Source organism: Stegodyphus dumicola, chromosome 3, assembly GCF_044657685.1.
Source record: "Stegodyphus dumicola isolate Sdum_Otavi_A_Nest chromosome 3, ASM4465768v1".
Taxonomy (NCBI): domain Eukaryota; kingdom Metazoa; phylum Arthropoda; class Arachnida; order Araneae; family Eresidae; genus Stegodyphus; species Stegodyphus dumicola.
Genome location: NC_140770.1, coordinates 174,196,113 through 174,212,687, shown reverse-complemented (window position 1 = coordinate 174,212,687; position 16,575 = coordinate 174,196,113). Strand labels below are relative to the sequence as shown.

At 35.0% G+C, this 16,575-nt stretch overlaps 1 protein-coding gene across 5 annotated transcripts in view; it reads right to left on the bottom strand.

Moving 5' to 3' along the window:
• The window catches only part of LOC118199010 (neprilysin-1-like), a 366,463-nt gene that overhangs the window by 147,089 nt on the left and 202,799 nt on the right, over nucleotides 1-16,575 (bottom strand). For all 5 annotated transcript variants that reach the window (XM_085813638.1, XM_085813641.1, XM_085813637.1 and 2 more), the window contains 2 exons: nucleotides 13,398-13,481; nucleotides 2,500-2,661 (listed from right to left, as the gene is read on the bottom strand). In XM_085813638.1, coding sequence (XP_085669764.1) covers nucleotides 2,500-2,661; nucleotides 13,398-13,481 — 246 coding nt within the window. The remainder of the gene's footprint in view (nucleotides 1-2,499; nucleotides 2,662-13,397; nucleotides 13,482-16,575) is intronic.

Here is a 16,575-nt window from a genome sequence, read left to right as displayed (position 1 = left end):
AGCATAAAAGTCAGGGTTTTAGTATTCTCCAATCAGTTGCACCTTTCCATTTAAAATACCGATTTGCAGTTATGAATAAACCTTGAACAGAGTGCTGTCTGACAGCTCAGTCAAAGAACTCGAATGGAATCTAAGAACCGATTCAAGTTCTTTGTGTCATTGGAGTTTAATTTAGAACAAAGATAATAATGGGTTGAAGATAAAAGTACAGTAACCTAAGGGTATTTTTCATTATTCTAATAACCCAAATATCTAATAACCAATGCTGCATTTAACGGTTAATACTTTTTCATGTGGAAGATGCAGACATTCTGAGGAAAAGTTTGAATAATATTAAAAAAATTTATCCAAGCTATCTATGAAATTCGTACCGTAATTCATATATGATCCCTCTTAGCCTTTTAGTTCTAAATTCTGATAATTGAAAAAAATAAATAAATAAATAAATAAATAAAAAATAATTTTCCTTTTAAATACTGAAGGCTAGTTTTCCTTTTAAATACTTGTATATTGGTAAATTAAATATTAAACTTTAAAATATTTACTTTTATTCGGTGTATTCAATGTGTATTTGCATTTTTGAACCAGTATTTCATTTTCCTTTGTATTTATTACTTGAAATGTATTTTGTGTTAAGCTTCAATGACGTGGCAGGTGTTCTCACGTTCAAGAAACTTTTAAACATATGACTTCACCTTACTTATATTATTTATGTTCCAGTTCACTGCAGCTTTTTGCTGATGTGTTTGATCTTTAGAAATCTGGGTCTTTGGTTAGTTCCTCTTCTCGTTCTGTGTCGCTCTTAGGAGCTCATTCACGTGAGGTGCAACCTGCGAAGGCAGGCTGCAGGTGTCAGATATTGTAATGTTAATACTGGAATATTCGTATTGGAATGTAGATTTCTTTCAAAGAAGTAATATTATGATAGTTACCAGTAGTTTATTCAAGGCTGCTTTTCATTTTTTATGTTTTGCTTTTATACATTCGAACGTTCACTATAGGATATATAAAATAACACTAAGAATATAGAAAATAACACTAAGCGTATAAAAAACTGGACGGTACGAGAACGTTCGTTCGTTATATCCGGAGGTTGCTATAGATGAGTTTGAACGTATTACCTTTCAAATACCGTATTTCCTCGCACTTTATTCCCCTTTTACAAACTAGTTTATTGTTTGAAAATCTAACGGAGAAAATTATGCAAGTAATTTAATTTCTGAAGAACGCAGTTACTGTAAGAATATAGCAAATGATAAGTTGTGGTGGATAAACTACTGGTAACTCATAATATTGCTTCTTTAAAGCAAACTTGTAAGGATCCTAAGTTTTACTAACGTTTATTTTATTTTAAATCATTACTATCACTTCTTATTTTATACTTCCGGCCAGAATTAAAAGCTTTAACTTATTTATGCAAATTTGTCTTGCTAACGCCAAGTACTTAAGTTGTGGCTTTTTGCCAAGAAGAGAGAGAAAGGAGTTATTAGAAGCAGGCCGCTTGCCATAGTAGTTTAACTCGGTTGCTGGTTGCCTTCAAGGCCAGAGGTTTAGCCCTCTTGATAAATTCAAACGTATCGTAGTTTTAGCAGCTCTCTGTACTACATACGGATTTTTTGTTAAATAACGGCCAATCTTAAAGTAGGCACTTGTATATTAATCCAAAGTTAGTTTAGTTAGAGTTTTAGTTAATATTTTTATATTCTTACGTTCAGACCACAAGTGGTTGGTCTCTGTATTCCGAAGTCCGGAAATCGTTGTAAAGATAGAAAAATAAAGGGTTTCGTATACCCTTCCTGTGTGTATTGTCTACTTCACAATTTATTGAACATAGCTTGAGTAAGCTCCCTGTTCCGAGTCAGGACAGTTCATGTTTCCAAAGCAAGTAATGAGGAACACAAGTCCTGATAAACTTACATTCCAATAAGACTACGTAGAAATATTAACATTATAATATTGGACGGATATTGAGCAGATATCTTACTATAATTGAACCATGTCCATCTCAGTAATCTTGTAAAGCCCCAGGGGCATCTCACATGAATGAAACTTAACCGCAGTTCTCAAGAGGCAGAAACGTAGGAGAAGGAGGCGAACAAAGGACCTGGATTTCTAAAGATCGAACACATCAGCAGCAGATAAGGCTACAATGACCTGGAACGTAAATAATAGAAGTAAGGTGGAATCATATGTTCAGCAAGTTTCTTCAGTGTGAGATTTGTTGGGGTAGCTTAACGAAGAATCTGTACAAAATGCGTTTCAGATAATAAATGCAAGGGAAAATAAAGCGGATAAAATGATAATGCAAAATTCCAAATACAAATTGAATACACTGGATAAAAAAAAATATTGAAGAAAACGCAATTCAAGAATAAACTAGCCTTAGAGGGAAAACTATGTATAATAATAGCAGATGAAAATTCTGCAAATATTTTTTAAATGTTCAGAATTTAGGGCTAAAAAGCTATACTAAAAAACAATCCACTTTCACCCGGTTACCTTTGAGCTTCGTTTTCAATTCATCCTTCATGAGAGAGAAGGTGTCGTAGTAGGACCTGTCACTAGGAAGTTCATGGTGCTGAGGCCACCTTCCGCAGGCAAACTGGTAAAAGTCATCGCAAGGTGAGACAGTAGAATCCATGTTCTTCAGCAGAGCGGCAGCTGGAAAAAAAAGAAGGAAGATTTACTTCTGAAAGACAAGTTTGACGACGCGAGGGGATTGCAGAAGATTTGCGCGAACTCCGAAGGTTTGTTAATGTAGAGACTATTAATCATACTGCTAAGTGAGAATTCGTGCCTTAATCCTCTGCGTGATTAGGTTCATGAACAACGGGTGTCAGAGAAATAATAATGTTTCTGATTCCGTCTGCAACTTGCGTGTTTAGTCATTCACGAAAAGGGAAAATATGGCTTAAGACATCTACAGACGGAAATATATTTGAGTCTGGAAAGGATGTAGTGACAGGTATAAGAACAAGGTTATATTTAGAACTATGAAGGTCGAGAATATTATACAGTCAAAAGTCGATAATCCGGACTCGTCGGGACTTCGGCGATTCCGGATTATCGATTTTTCCGGATTATAGATCATCAGTTTAAATCTGGTTAAATGGCATGAAGAAATTATAAAATTAAAAATATGAAACCGTAACTTACGAAATAAAGAACAATTATGATCTAAAGTGTATCAAAATTTACAAAAAAAAAAAAAAAAAAAAAAGCTTAATATTTATTTGTTTACTTTATTAAACATTTCTCTCAATGTAAGTTGTTTAAATTGCTTCGTTTTTTATGTGATAATACATTCTCTTTAATTCTATAAACATACATAATTTCTTGTTCAGTTACAAAGTTCCGCTGTTCAAGTCGCTGTGTCGAGAATACCGACTAATTTGTCAATCGAAATTTTTTCTTTTTCAATAACCTCTGTCACTTTCTTCGCTATCGGAAGCGAATTATAATGACGAGGCATTTGATTTAAATTATATCAAAGAAGGAGTATACCGAAATGAAATACTACATTTAGTAAGCAATTATAAGCCAAATAAAATAAAAACATCTGCCCTGAAGATAAGGATAGTGCTGACAGATCAACTTCCAATTCATTGCGCGCGGCGTTAAAGATAAACAAAGTTTAGATAAACAAACGTTAAAGTTTACATAAACAAAGGATATGCCTTTATCCATTTTTTGCAGCAATTCCACTTTTTGTTTAATGGACTCCTAAACATACTTTCGCTTTGTAGATCCGTTACATATTAGTAAATATAAATCGGAAATTCTATTTGACATAATCGAAAGTTCAAGCTTACTTTTATAAAATTGCTCTAACAGTCTGCAAAAAATAATAAGCCGGATCCAATTCGAAGATCAAGGAATAACGCAATCTGGAACATTAACTGAAATAGTTAATTAGAGCTTAGCTTATACCGTCCGTTATACATTAAAAGCGCATTCGTAAACGTATTTTGCGCACGCGCACACGCAAATTCGCAGCCGTAAAGGTCTTATGCGCATGCGTCAACGCGACGCCTGCGCAGAAATTTTGTAGCTTTGAGGCCCGGATTATGGGTGTCCGAAATAACGACTTTTGACTGTACCATTTCTACATTTTACCTGTTACATTTTACATTTTGTAATTTTACGAACGCCTGTTATAAAAAAAATCAGATTTATATAACATAATTATTACTGCTTACGTTCCTGTGTTAGAAAGGCGCCAAAATGGATGATGTAGTTTCGATTTTAAATATCCTTAATAAATCCAAGCACTGTCGGTCTATTCAGACCAAACTGCATATATATAAACATTCACACGTAAAACATTATTCACAAATAATATAAACATTCACACGTAAAACATTTAGTAATAATTCAGCAATACAGATAAGCTTTAAAATAAGAATTCCAACAGTTATAGGTCAGCTACGCTTTTTGTGACCGAATTCTTCAGACGCCAAATCTCAAAAGCGTGTTGCCAGCGCAGGACAACGAAAAGTGGAAATATCCCTCCTAATTTCAGCTTACAATTTCCTACCAGAATGTGATTTTAGAATCGCGGTTAGTGCAAATGAGTAAGAGCTATATTTAAGTCGAAGTTCGCTGACTTTGTTAGAGAGCTAGAGTTTTTTACTAGCGCGCGTTTGCCCTTTGGCTACACTCTTTCTAAGCTATTATTGGGCTCGGCCGATTTCAGGCCATTGATAACTCTGCCAATCCAGTCGATATTTAGGGGCCAAATACTTAAAATTTTGATAGCTTCGGCTATATCTTTTTAGTTAAGCATTAGTTAAATTTTATTTCTTATTACTTTTAGTTCAAGCCCAAGTGGAGGTTTTGCTGTACTCTCTGATAAGGGAGCCGACTGTAAAATTCTTATTTTGAAAACTAAAGGGTAATTAAGCCTTCTTGAGTTTTACATATCTGTTTCTGAACTAAAGCGAATATTCGCTTATCTGCTCACGAGGTTCCTACACAGTTAGCTGTTAGATAACAGGTTGGAACCCCACAACTCTTTATGTATGTAAGTATTTCGAAAACATGATTTTTATTCTAGATATTTCCAAAATTACGTTACTTACTATGCCATCGCGTGTAGCACAGAAGAACAGCCGTCTGAATCCCGGACAAAGCTTGGATACGGTAAATGAATAGTGTCTGTGCAGCCTGGGGGTACTCTAAATATGCGGCGAGCCGAAAGCTCGAATTTCGTGGGATTTCTCTGATATCAGACAAGAAGCGAGATTAGTCACAACAATAACAAAATAGCAAAGTACTTATTTATTCTCAAATAAAATAAACTTCGTGAATGCCCACATTTTCTCACATCAAAATTCTTCTGAAATCCAGTCGCGTCCATCAAAGTACGCATGTTACGTTGCAAGTGTTTAGTTGGTAGAACTGCATCAATTATGCAATTGTGACTTATTTATATTATGATTATGCAATTGTGGAAGAATATTTTTGAAAATAATTTGCGTATGTGTTATTAATTTACTTTATCGTTTATAGAAGTAATTGTTGCGAAAGTGCATCTCTCAGTCCCGAACTACGTCCGGAGTTAGAAAACAACTTTTAAAAGAAAATATATTTCTTTGGGGATGCAAATACAAGTTCTTAATCCTTTGTTGAAAAGTGAAAAGGCATCTGACGTTGCAAATTGTCTAATTCAGGGGTTCTCTACAAGAATAAATTTCATAGTTTCAAGGGAGCATGCAGCAACCTCTTATTTATTAATTAAAATACAACAATTATTAATTTAGAAGTCAAACAACAAAAATTAGCATTATATTTTCAAATTTTTACAGGTCTAGTTCGGTTTTACCGAACCATCATCCTCAGCTGCAAAAGCGCAAATGAATGAGATAAAATAAACTTCGTGAATACCCTCATTTAGTGAATTTAGTGAACTTCAGGAATACACATAAGACAAGAAAGCCTGCATAGGAGATAAGCTACTGGCGCCATCTGTTGATGAAACCAGAACTAAAACATAATTTCTTAAAGGCTGAAGGCAAAGATGGATTGGAATTTATTTGATCTAACATTTATTTGATATTAAAACTTTACTATCCTCTCTTGTTTCCTATTTCCGGCCAGAATAAACGTGAACAGATTTGGTTATGCGAATGTACTTGCAAACTGTTAAGTATTTAAATAGGGCTTTTAGCCAAGAGAGAGTTAGAGACAGAGACTTCTCGCTGCCCTTACCACGCGCGAGCTTTTCAGTGAGTTCCTGTCTGCCTTTAAGGCCAGAACTTAGTTCTATTTAATATCTAAAGACTTTAAAGACTTATCTTTGATACTTTATGTAGTTTCCTGCATTCTGGTCGCTACATACATAGAGTTAAAAGGCCAATCTTCGTGTTACTAGTCTTTGTAAAGTATCTGAGTTTAGTTCTTATTTAGTTAAATTAGTTTTATTAATAAAATTAGTATTGTTAATGATATTGGTATTTGTATTCGGAAGTGCAGGATCGGCTGTACGTTGTGATAAATAAAGGATAATTTGAACCCTTTGCATTTGTACTGTCTCTGCTACACTCGTACGAACATAAAAGTTTTGAGTAAACTCCCTGTTCCTATTCAGGACTCCAGTGATGTTCCCAAAGTCCATTAGAAGAAACAGAAGTCCTGACAAGCTTAGTTTATGAAAATAAAATTATTCAAGCTTTGATACTGATTTATATTTTCTATATTTGTTTAACTATAATTTTATAAAACATATTTAAAATAAGGTAAATTTAAATAAATATATGTATGTTTTTTAAGTTTGGAAAGCAGAGGGGGTAATGATAGTCTGGCAATAATGAAAGGTTGCAGAGGGTTAAAAACGTTGAGTAACATTGGTCTAAATTTGAAACGAGACAGCAGTCTGAACCATTAAAAATGTTTTGTTAATGCTAAAAATGCTTCGGAACTCAGCCTTCTGCTTTCTATTGTTTGTTAGTTTCATATAACAGTATTTCACATAACACGGTATTTTCTCGGAGCCTATCTACCGTGTTATAGGAGGGATACCTGTGCATTAATTAGCTAAATAGGATAATTAAATTAATAGGATACAGTCATAATTTTTCAGAACATTTATTCGTTTGGAAATCTTGAAATTTTTCTTTACTTTTACATAGCAATTTCATCATTTGGCTTGGCATTTCTAATTTAAGTATATCTGCTATTTATAATTAAATTTATGTGAAACTTTAATTAGTTAAATTAACAAAATAAGTTAAGAGGTTTTGAATAGATTTATTCGTATGGAAATTTTCAAATTGTCTTCTGTGCTTAGATAGGAATTTCTCCGTTTTGTGCAGCAGTTTCAATGATGAAAATTTTCTTCAAATTTATACCGTGTAAAGTAGCAAAATTATACCTTCTATTGAAAAAATTGACAGTAGGCTCTCTCTTTTAGTTTAAAGAGCGGTTGCTGTTTCATGTGTAGGATTGCTAACGGAAGTTGGAAGATATTATAGAACAATGAAACAAATAAAAGATTTTACATACACATATATATTTCATTTCATTTTATCCTATTTTTATTACACTTATTCATTCCAGCTGACCTTTCGTAAAACCGTTCGATGATACGAGAAATAAGATACATAATTTAAGATGTCTGCAGTTATATTCTTAGTAAATGTTTAATCTAGAAATTAATTGCCAAATGCTATTGGATATTTACTTAGCAACATATTAATATTTAAATGAAGTTTCACGAAATCAAATGCCTTTTCATTTCGTTAGACTTCTACTTTGAAATCTCCCATCATAATAATAGACACATCTGAATCTACATTAAATTCTTCATCGATCAGTAAAGTAGTCTCAGAATATTTCATCAATGCGCAAAACAAGAACATGTTGAGATCACCTGAATAAACAGTTGATTGGATATATACAATTGCTAGAATAAATCTTGACTGCCCGTTAACAATTACGTTATCTATACAAATATCGCCTATTTTTGAATCCTGTATTTTATGTTGCTTTACAGTAAATTCTTTAGTACACAATCTCCTCGTCTAATTTCTACAAATCGCAATACTACCAGCTTGGCGAAATAAAATTAAATACACCAAACACCAACCGAATACACTGACTATCTACGCGCGACTGTCTACCAGACGACCTTGCCATTCACACGCGGTCGCGCATGCACACAGAACTTTGACTTCGCTATTATACACAGAACTATCACTATGCGTATATCCTTTATCCACTTTTTAAAAATTCTTTTAGTATTTACCAATGTGCTGTTTCATCTATCTAATGATGTACTTAGATTAATTGTAACGTTTGTAGTTTCGAAGATACAAGCATTCGCGCACACCTTAAATAGCTTCTTAATTTTTGCTGTCTCATCAGACCATTATGGAGGAATGCAATCCTGCGTTAAAACGCTCAGCTATTTAATTAGCAACAATTTGCTATAATACAAAAATTAATAAATACGATTAATCTTTTTTTCTGATTATTGTGTATGCTATCAAAATTTTCATACTGATAACTTTCCTTTTAATTTCGAATGGAAGAATTTCGATAGTCACCCTGATGGTATACTGGATAGTAACGTTAAAAGGCCCGAGTTCTAATCCCAAAGAAGAAATGAATGTTTGCAAATGCATAGTGTCTGTGCGGCATGAAGGCACTCAAATTATACGCCTAGCCGAAAGTCCTCTCGAGTGGTTTAGTGGAGGAGTAGGAGATCCTCGGACTCTCCTCCGGGCTGTTTTCCTTCAAAATTGGGAAGGAACTGGACAAAGCCGTACTGTCCTATTTGGTGCTCATGTCAACAACAGATGCAGTTTTCCACTACTTGCCAAGATAAAATTCATGGGCTTGTTCTGATTAGGTCAGAGAAGTGAGAGTAGCACAAACAACAAAATTGAATTCTGCTGGTAAAATAAATGATTTTATATCTTATTTATTCCCTACTGTACTTTCTCCAGAAGTAAGCAAGAGAAATACACATAACTTGTACTTGCTTAGTTATTCCTAAGATTAAAGAAAAAATGTCGCGAATTATTCGCTGCAGATATGGACATGCAAAACCTCGCTTTTGAAGTTTTTTCAGAAGTAGTTAAGACTTTCGAGGATGTTCCGTAATAATCCGTAGTTATGTCTTTTTTTATTATTTTATGTTTTCTATTTTTGACAGCTGTTTGTAAAAATAAATTATGTAAACAAGTCATGATTGTAAGCATGATCTATATACTCGAAATAAGTTGCTTCTAGCCACCTCAATTTATAATGTCATGATCAATTTTTACATGCAAATAACAACGTACTGCTAGACAATAATGTAATTTCTGAAAATCAATTACACAAAAACATACGTTACAGCACATAATGAATCGTCAAAATTGAGCTGTTAAAGTTTCAGCACAACTTTACAACAAAACTTAAATGTAAGCTTTGTAAACAATCTTATAGTTCTTCATTAATTATGATAGTAAACAGATCACGTTTACAAAAATGATTTGTAACGTGAGAACATCCTGCCTGTTTCTAATGCAATATATAATGTCCTGAAACATGTTGCCTGTACCCACTACAATAGATAACATCTTAAAATATGCACCTGCACAACTATGTATTTCGCAATGTATATCATGTAATTTAATCCCTTTTACTTGAGCTAATTTAAAGCTGAAAAGTTAGAAGTATCGTTGATGCCGCCGCCGGTGGAGTCAAATTTTCCATCACGACTCGAGAAATGATGACAGAATGTTGTTAGTTTTCTAGTTAGTGTGCGGGGCTAATACCTACTTACTTAGGGTAAATATTAGGTGGCCCCCTCACTTCTACATAAGATAACATAACATAACATTATAAGGTATTTCTCCTGCTTTCCATGTGTCTTTCGTGGTGTAGTAGTTCTGCACGTTGGGCCGGTTCCAGAGGTCCGTGGTTCGATTCCCGGCGAAGGCGTTGTTAATTTTTTATCTTGGCTACTTCTAAGAAAAACCCTAATGTCTCTACAACATAACAATAATCAGTATTTCTTTTCTTTTATTTTCGCATAAATTCTTTTTCAACGGAGATAAAAGAAAAAAGAAATTCGAATTCGAGATTTTTCAAAATGGAACCATAATTGAACCAGAAATAGTTATCTAATTTCATTTCCACAATGGCATTTCTGCTATAAAATTGTTTGAAATGTTGCAAAAGCCTTTGAGAATTATATCATATCAAGTCATGTCGGAGAACTGACATTTAGCGATCGACATTTCACAATTAGAGATATTATTGAACAAGTTTCTCTGCCATTTGGATCCAATCAGGGTATTCTGAAAAACCAATTGAGCAACCATGGTTGATGCGAAGAGCAATCATTTTCTTTTTGTGGAGCGAAAGTGGCAAAACTTCAGAAACTGTTCAGTATTCTATTCCCGCGTTAAAAAAAAAATTATGTAGATTTCTCTATGAGAATTTATGTCATAAATAGGTGAATTGAGGAGACAGCCACGAATTTCTCTGAGGACGGCTTAGAAACATTAGCTTTTCTTTGGACTAAGTATATTCAATTAAATGGAGATTATATTGAAAAATGGTGTTGTAATATTGATGAAAATTGACAAAGTAAAAAATATACCAGATTTCCTAGAACTTTGGGAACATCTTTCGTATTAAAATATTTCACTTTTCATTGATCACAGTTGTGGGTGAAGCTAGGAATTATGTCAAGACTGATTGACTGAAAGAATAAACTCTACATGTTTATTTATTTATTTATTTTTTATTTCTATAAAGCAAGTTGTATTCTATTCCTGATACTTAGCTAGTTAAATACAATCCTTTCAGGAATTGATATATACACTCTGTCACAAAAAAATTTTTACACTCAGAAGAAATCGAGCCACATTTACGAAACTAAGCAGGAATAATAATCTCGTAAGAAATATGTAAGTCTTATAAGAGAGTCTGGTATGTAGTCTGTTAAAATATGTGCAAATGATTTAAATTTCGACGCCAGTGAGACAAGGGTAAGAGCACTATGCGCACATGAGCTGCGTAGTCGGAAGAATAAAAGCATAATTTCTCGTGCCGTAGGGCTATTCAAACCAGTCTGTCGACTTGGATGGACGCGATTGTGACTAGAGATGTAACCGGTGGCAGTATGAACAGATATCGAACTTTGCGAAAGGGCCGTACAGTAGGCCTGAGAGAAGCGAGTTAGTCGAAGAAGCGTATCGGCCGCCACCTCGGTCCATATGGTAATTGCTCGGTGTTGGCGACAATGGATTTCGGAGGGATAGTCTACTGTCGCGGAGGGTCAAGGCGTCCTATTAAAACAAATGAGCGCGAGGATTGCGCAATCATAAGAGCAGCCATCGCACCAACAACGTCGTTAGCATCTATTTGATGCCATTTACCTTCCAGGCATCCGGTAAAGCATTCCAGGCATCCGGTATTACATTTCACCTTCCAGGCATCCGGTGGTATTAAGAGAAACCATTCGGAGACGACTGGCCGAAGCTGGTGTATGCTGCTGACATCCACTAAGCCGCCTACCATTGACCCCACATCATAGGCAGCATCGATTGAATTTTTGTCGAACTTGAATAAGCTTAGGTGTGACCAACTGGAGGCGTGTGATATTCAGCGATGAATCCTGATTCAGTTTCAATGCTGATGACCTGGAGGCGGCCAGGTCATCGGTCCGATCCGGCATTTGTTGACGAGCGGCATACGGTGATTACACAAGGAGTGACAATATCGGAAGCGATTTCTTGGGACACACGATCACCTCCAGTCGTCCTTCAAGGTACTATGACGGCTGCAAGTTACGTGGACGACATTTTAACCCCGGTTGTACTGCTTATGCTATCAAATCGTCCAGGTGCCATTTATTAGCAAGACAACGCTCGTCAACATACTGCGCGATTCTCCCAATAACGTCTTCAAGGAAATGACTTACTCTTGTGGCTGTCAGATTAACAGATCTCTCTCCAATTTGCACATTTAGGACATGCTTAGATAGCTACTGCAGCGGTCCTGGAATAATAGGGAATTTCCAAATTTTATGGTATGATCTTCCAAATGAGGTCATAGGTGACCTACTGGATTCGATGCCACGCTGTATTTCGGCTTGTATAGTTGCCAGAGGGGCTATACTACTTACTGATTTGTAACTTTTTTCATGTCATAACTTTTGTTCTTCCATACCTCCCATCACTAATTACATCTCGGGGCACGGGCCTTTTCCCACCTATTTTGAGCGATTTGGTATCTCTCATACAGGCTTGTGCGTCTGTGGGTCGCTCGGAACTCCAGACCATTACATCTTTGAATGCCCGCTCACGGAGGATAATCACCTCCACTTGCCAGCAGACAACCAAATAGCCTTCAAACGATTCATCGTTAATAACAAAGGCACAGTGAATACCATCTGCAGAATAATCAGCCAGATAACCGCCCTGGGGCAAGACCTATGCCAACCCCACTAATTCAGGGTCTTAAGTGAATGTAAGTACTCCTCTGTATCTAAGGAAATACAGTATCTTCCTTCTGCTAAGCGCATGTACCTTCTTTATTAATAGTATTTATGTGTCATGTCATGTATGTGTTATGTTAATATTTTTTTTCTTTTTCTTTCTTTCTTTCTTTCTTTCTTTTTTTTTTTTTCTTGAATGTGTAACCAGTATGTTATGTAACGTATACCTTGCAAACCTAAATCTGTAATACAATATAAATAGCCAATGTATCTCTCATCTGCCCCTGTATGGCAATGTAATAAATCTTTTAAGATCTCAATAAACCTCCGGTAGATAGGGGAGGGCGCGGGACATATGCCTGTTTACCTCTGTTAAACACCAGGCGTCCCCGTCCTCCGTCACCTGTCACCTGCTCCCTTTTTATGCCATAATTTTTATTCTGCTTATTTCTAACAGATGCAAATACCCTTGATCGTTAATTGAATTTTTCTGCGTATCTCAGTTATGTGAGTGAAATATGTATTTTTCTTGTATTCTTTCTGTATTTTTATATTATATATTTGAACTTCTCTGGGCTGTAGGAATATTGTTCGCTACGAATTTTGATTGAACGATTAACAAAAAATCTCTTTGCAATGTTACAACAATTTCAGTATGTCCAAAACGCATTTAATTTCTTCTGGCTCTATTAAACACAGTAATTATCAAAAGCTTTAAAATTAACGTAAAATAGCCATGTGTTAATTCTATAAAACTATAAATGTTCATGTATTTGGTTTACCTTTGAATGGAATAATTCGGGAGGAAAAATAAATATTTTTTTCCCGTTTTTGCTAAGCTACATCCAAAGATTACATGCGGAAATCAGATTAATCTTGTAGGTTGTACATGTTTATTTATAACTGAATTCATTTGGCTGAAATTTACTAGAAATTTTCAATAGCATCAGAAAAAACTAACCTGCTTTCACGCATGTTTCTGTGAGACACACATGAGAACAAGACGTATTCTGGCAGCTTTCAATGTCCATTATACAATCGAAAACTGAAAAAGCAAAAGTACATCATAATATAGACTTCAAAAATATTTAATTAGTTAATTTTTAGGTCTTCAGAATTCATAAAATTACAAAAAGCTTTCAATATATATATAGATATAGATATAGATATAAAGAACTGTTCTTATTTGTATCACATAGATTGCATTTATGTGGTCTCGAGCATTAGTTAAAGTTTGTACATTTTAGACCAATTATCATAATATAAAATTGAAACATATAAAGCTAAAAATAATGTAATAATTGTTAAAAGTTTATAATATGAAACATGTTAAGAAAATCGTTCAGTTAAAATTTCTAATATTCACCAATAAATATCATCGTAACAAATTACCATCATAACATGAAAAATGAATATTCATTGAACATAGTATTGTTAGCAAAGAGGTAATACACTTAGGAAGTATTATATGCAGGGTTTTGGAACAAATAATTTAACGATTTAATCATCTAAGAATCTTTTAATAAGAACTACTATGTACAGAATATAACATTGTATATGATAGCTCCTAAAACAAGTCGTCATAGAACTCTAAGGTATTCTGCGGGTTAAGTTAGGCAAACAATATTGTTACGAATTTTGTATATATGAAAATAATTTTAGGTGAGTTATATGTAAAATAATAGTATTTCTTGTATAATGTAACATGGAAGGCTTCAAAAGAGTGAAACTTTTCGGAAAAATTAGGTTTCAAATAAGGTTGCACATGTAATCCTATTTAATCTTGAACTATATTTAATCTTGAACGCCATTTGCCTCATAGATGGTTTTGGCGACTAATTTTTGTCACCAAATTTGGAGGGAAATCGCGAAAAGTCTCCAATTTCTCCAAACGTAGCGAAAATTTACCGACATTTGAGTCCGACACCAGTTCAATTATAACTGGTCCTGTCATTATGGAACTGTAATTCATATCGGGTCCTATAAAACTGTAAATGTCTTCCGGTACCTGCGCCGAAGGAAATTTATATAAGACCGAAGAGAGCATCAGTTCTCAGTTTTTAATTCACAACTGAATTCCGGGTTTAATTAAAGTATTGAGAGTACTGAGAGATCACTGTGGAAGCTCATGCAGTTGAGGATTTTTATATTGTATTGTGTTTAACGTTCTTAGTAGTTTCAAGTGGTAACTATTGGATGGTGTTCTGTCACACTGAGAAGAGCTGCACGAGTGCTTTTGTAAAAAGTTACAAAACTGTAAATTCCTTTTGTTGGATTGGTTTGGCTTAGCTGGTTATGGCAAAGCGCACTAGGGCTATCTGCGTAAAAGCAGAGATGGTTACGTGGAGGAATTTCTGAGATAAACTGGCTCGTATACACGTTACACAAGGGAAAAATCACTAAAACGCCCATGCAGTTAGCTCGTTTACCTGAAATGAACCCAGGTTGAAAATATCAGTATTGAGGAATTTTACAGAGGTAAAATGATGGTGGTCGCTTTTTTCGGGAAAATTAACTTTATCAAGCTATCATCGGTTCTATGTGCATTCAATCCATTATAAACCCTAACGTAACCATATCAATCAAAGTGGTAAACGTGCAATATTCGCTTTACAGAGCCAAGTGGATTCTAGTGGGATGGTATAATAATAGAGTGCTGGCTTATAGTATATAGTGCTTTTTTATAGACAGACAGCTTTTATGATCGTTGAAGATTCTAACGAAAGGCAAGAAAGTATGTAGTAGTGGAGTTTCGTCAAATGCAAACAAGGGTTCCAGTTTCTGAAGAAACAGAAATTGTACCTGGTGCGCAAATTGAATCTTGTAGACAAATTGAATCTGGTGAAATTGCATCTGGTGGACTGATACGAAAGCTTGTTTTTAAGAACCTTTTATGCATAAGATAGCTTTAGTAAATAGAAATAATGGAGGCCACATCTGGGGCAACAATTATTATGTCGAAGACGCAAGTACTAATCAAACTTGTAAATATATAGACATGAAATTTCACCAACGGACAAGTTAAAGGGGTTCAAGAGAAGCCATTCCTTGAATAGGATGTGGGATGTGGCGTCCTTAAGCCGTATTCCAAATGCTCAGTCATCAACTACTTGAAACGCATTCCTGCATTGTTGCCGGAAAGAAATCTGATCTCTGATCTTGATTTTTTAATGCCATTGCGAGAATAAAAAGCCCTCAGCTCATTCTCTGCAAATCCAGGAAAGATCTGTAAGAATCATCATCAGATGTGCAATAGTTGGTGCAGTAACAATTCAGTAAAGCCAATAGATCATATATTGAGCGACATTTCCAAAGTACCAAAAGACACTGCTTTTAACAATAAGATTTCTTTTCTCTAGCGTTCACCAAGCTACAGTGTGTTACACATTACCTTTTAATTGACTTATGTATAAACAGGCATAATGTTGCAGTTGAGTATGGTACCAACTCATTTATAGTTGCCATATCTGGTCAAATTATTATTTTATGAGAAGAATATGTGAGATTCCATAATTTTTATCTTAAACATAACATCATTACCTATTCACTAAAATTACGTTACTTGTCATAATATCTGCTTCGACCTCTGAACCGAACGAGTACGTGAAGAAACAAGGCGTAAAAAAAATCAAAATAAATCATAAACTTGGAAAAAAAAACCTCAGTGGCTTAACAGTCCTAATGAGCCAAGGCCTGTTCCCGAAATCTGCTTTCTTGACCGGGGGCCACGGGGTGCGTAAGCATATGCCCTGAACAAGTGGTCAGTTTGTCGCAGGATCCCCAGTGTTTTGTTCCCAAGCGAACTTGGTATTCATTTTACCAAGCCAAGTGATGGAAATCAAGGGATGAAAGACTGAGTCGACCTTGTCCAGCCCAGGAATCGAACCCCGGACCTGTGGTGCTGCTTGCGCGATGCGCTAGCCACCTGCGCCACCGGGCCTTAAAATAAATCATAACCGTCAGTAAAATTTGAAACTAATACCACAAACAGAAGGAAGAATTAAAAGAAGTGGGCACCTTAAACCTTTTGCCTCTTACTGCTATTTAAGGTAATACGGAAATGATTTAAGATATGCCTTTTTAAATTTTACTGACGGATTTAGTTTAAGATTTGAGTTCATTCCTTTCTTTTCGCCTTG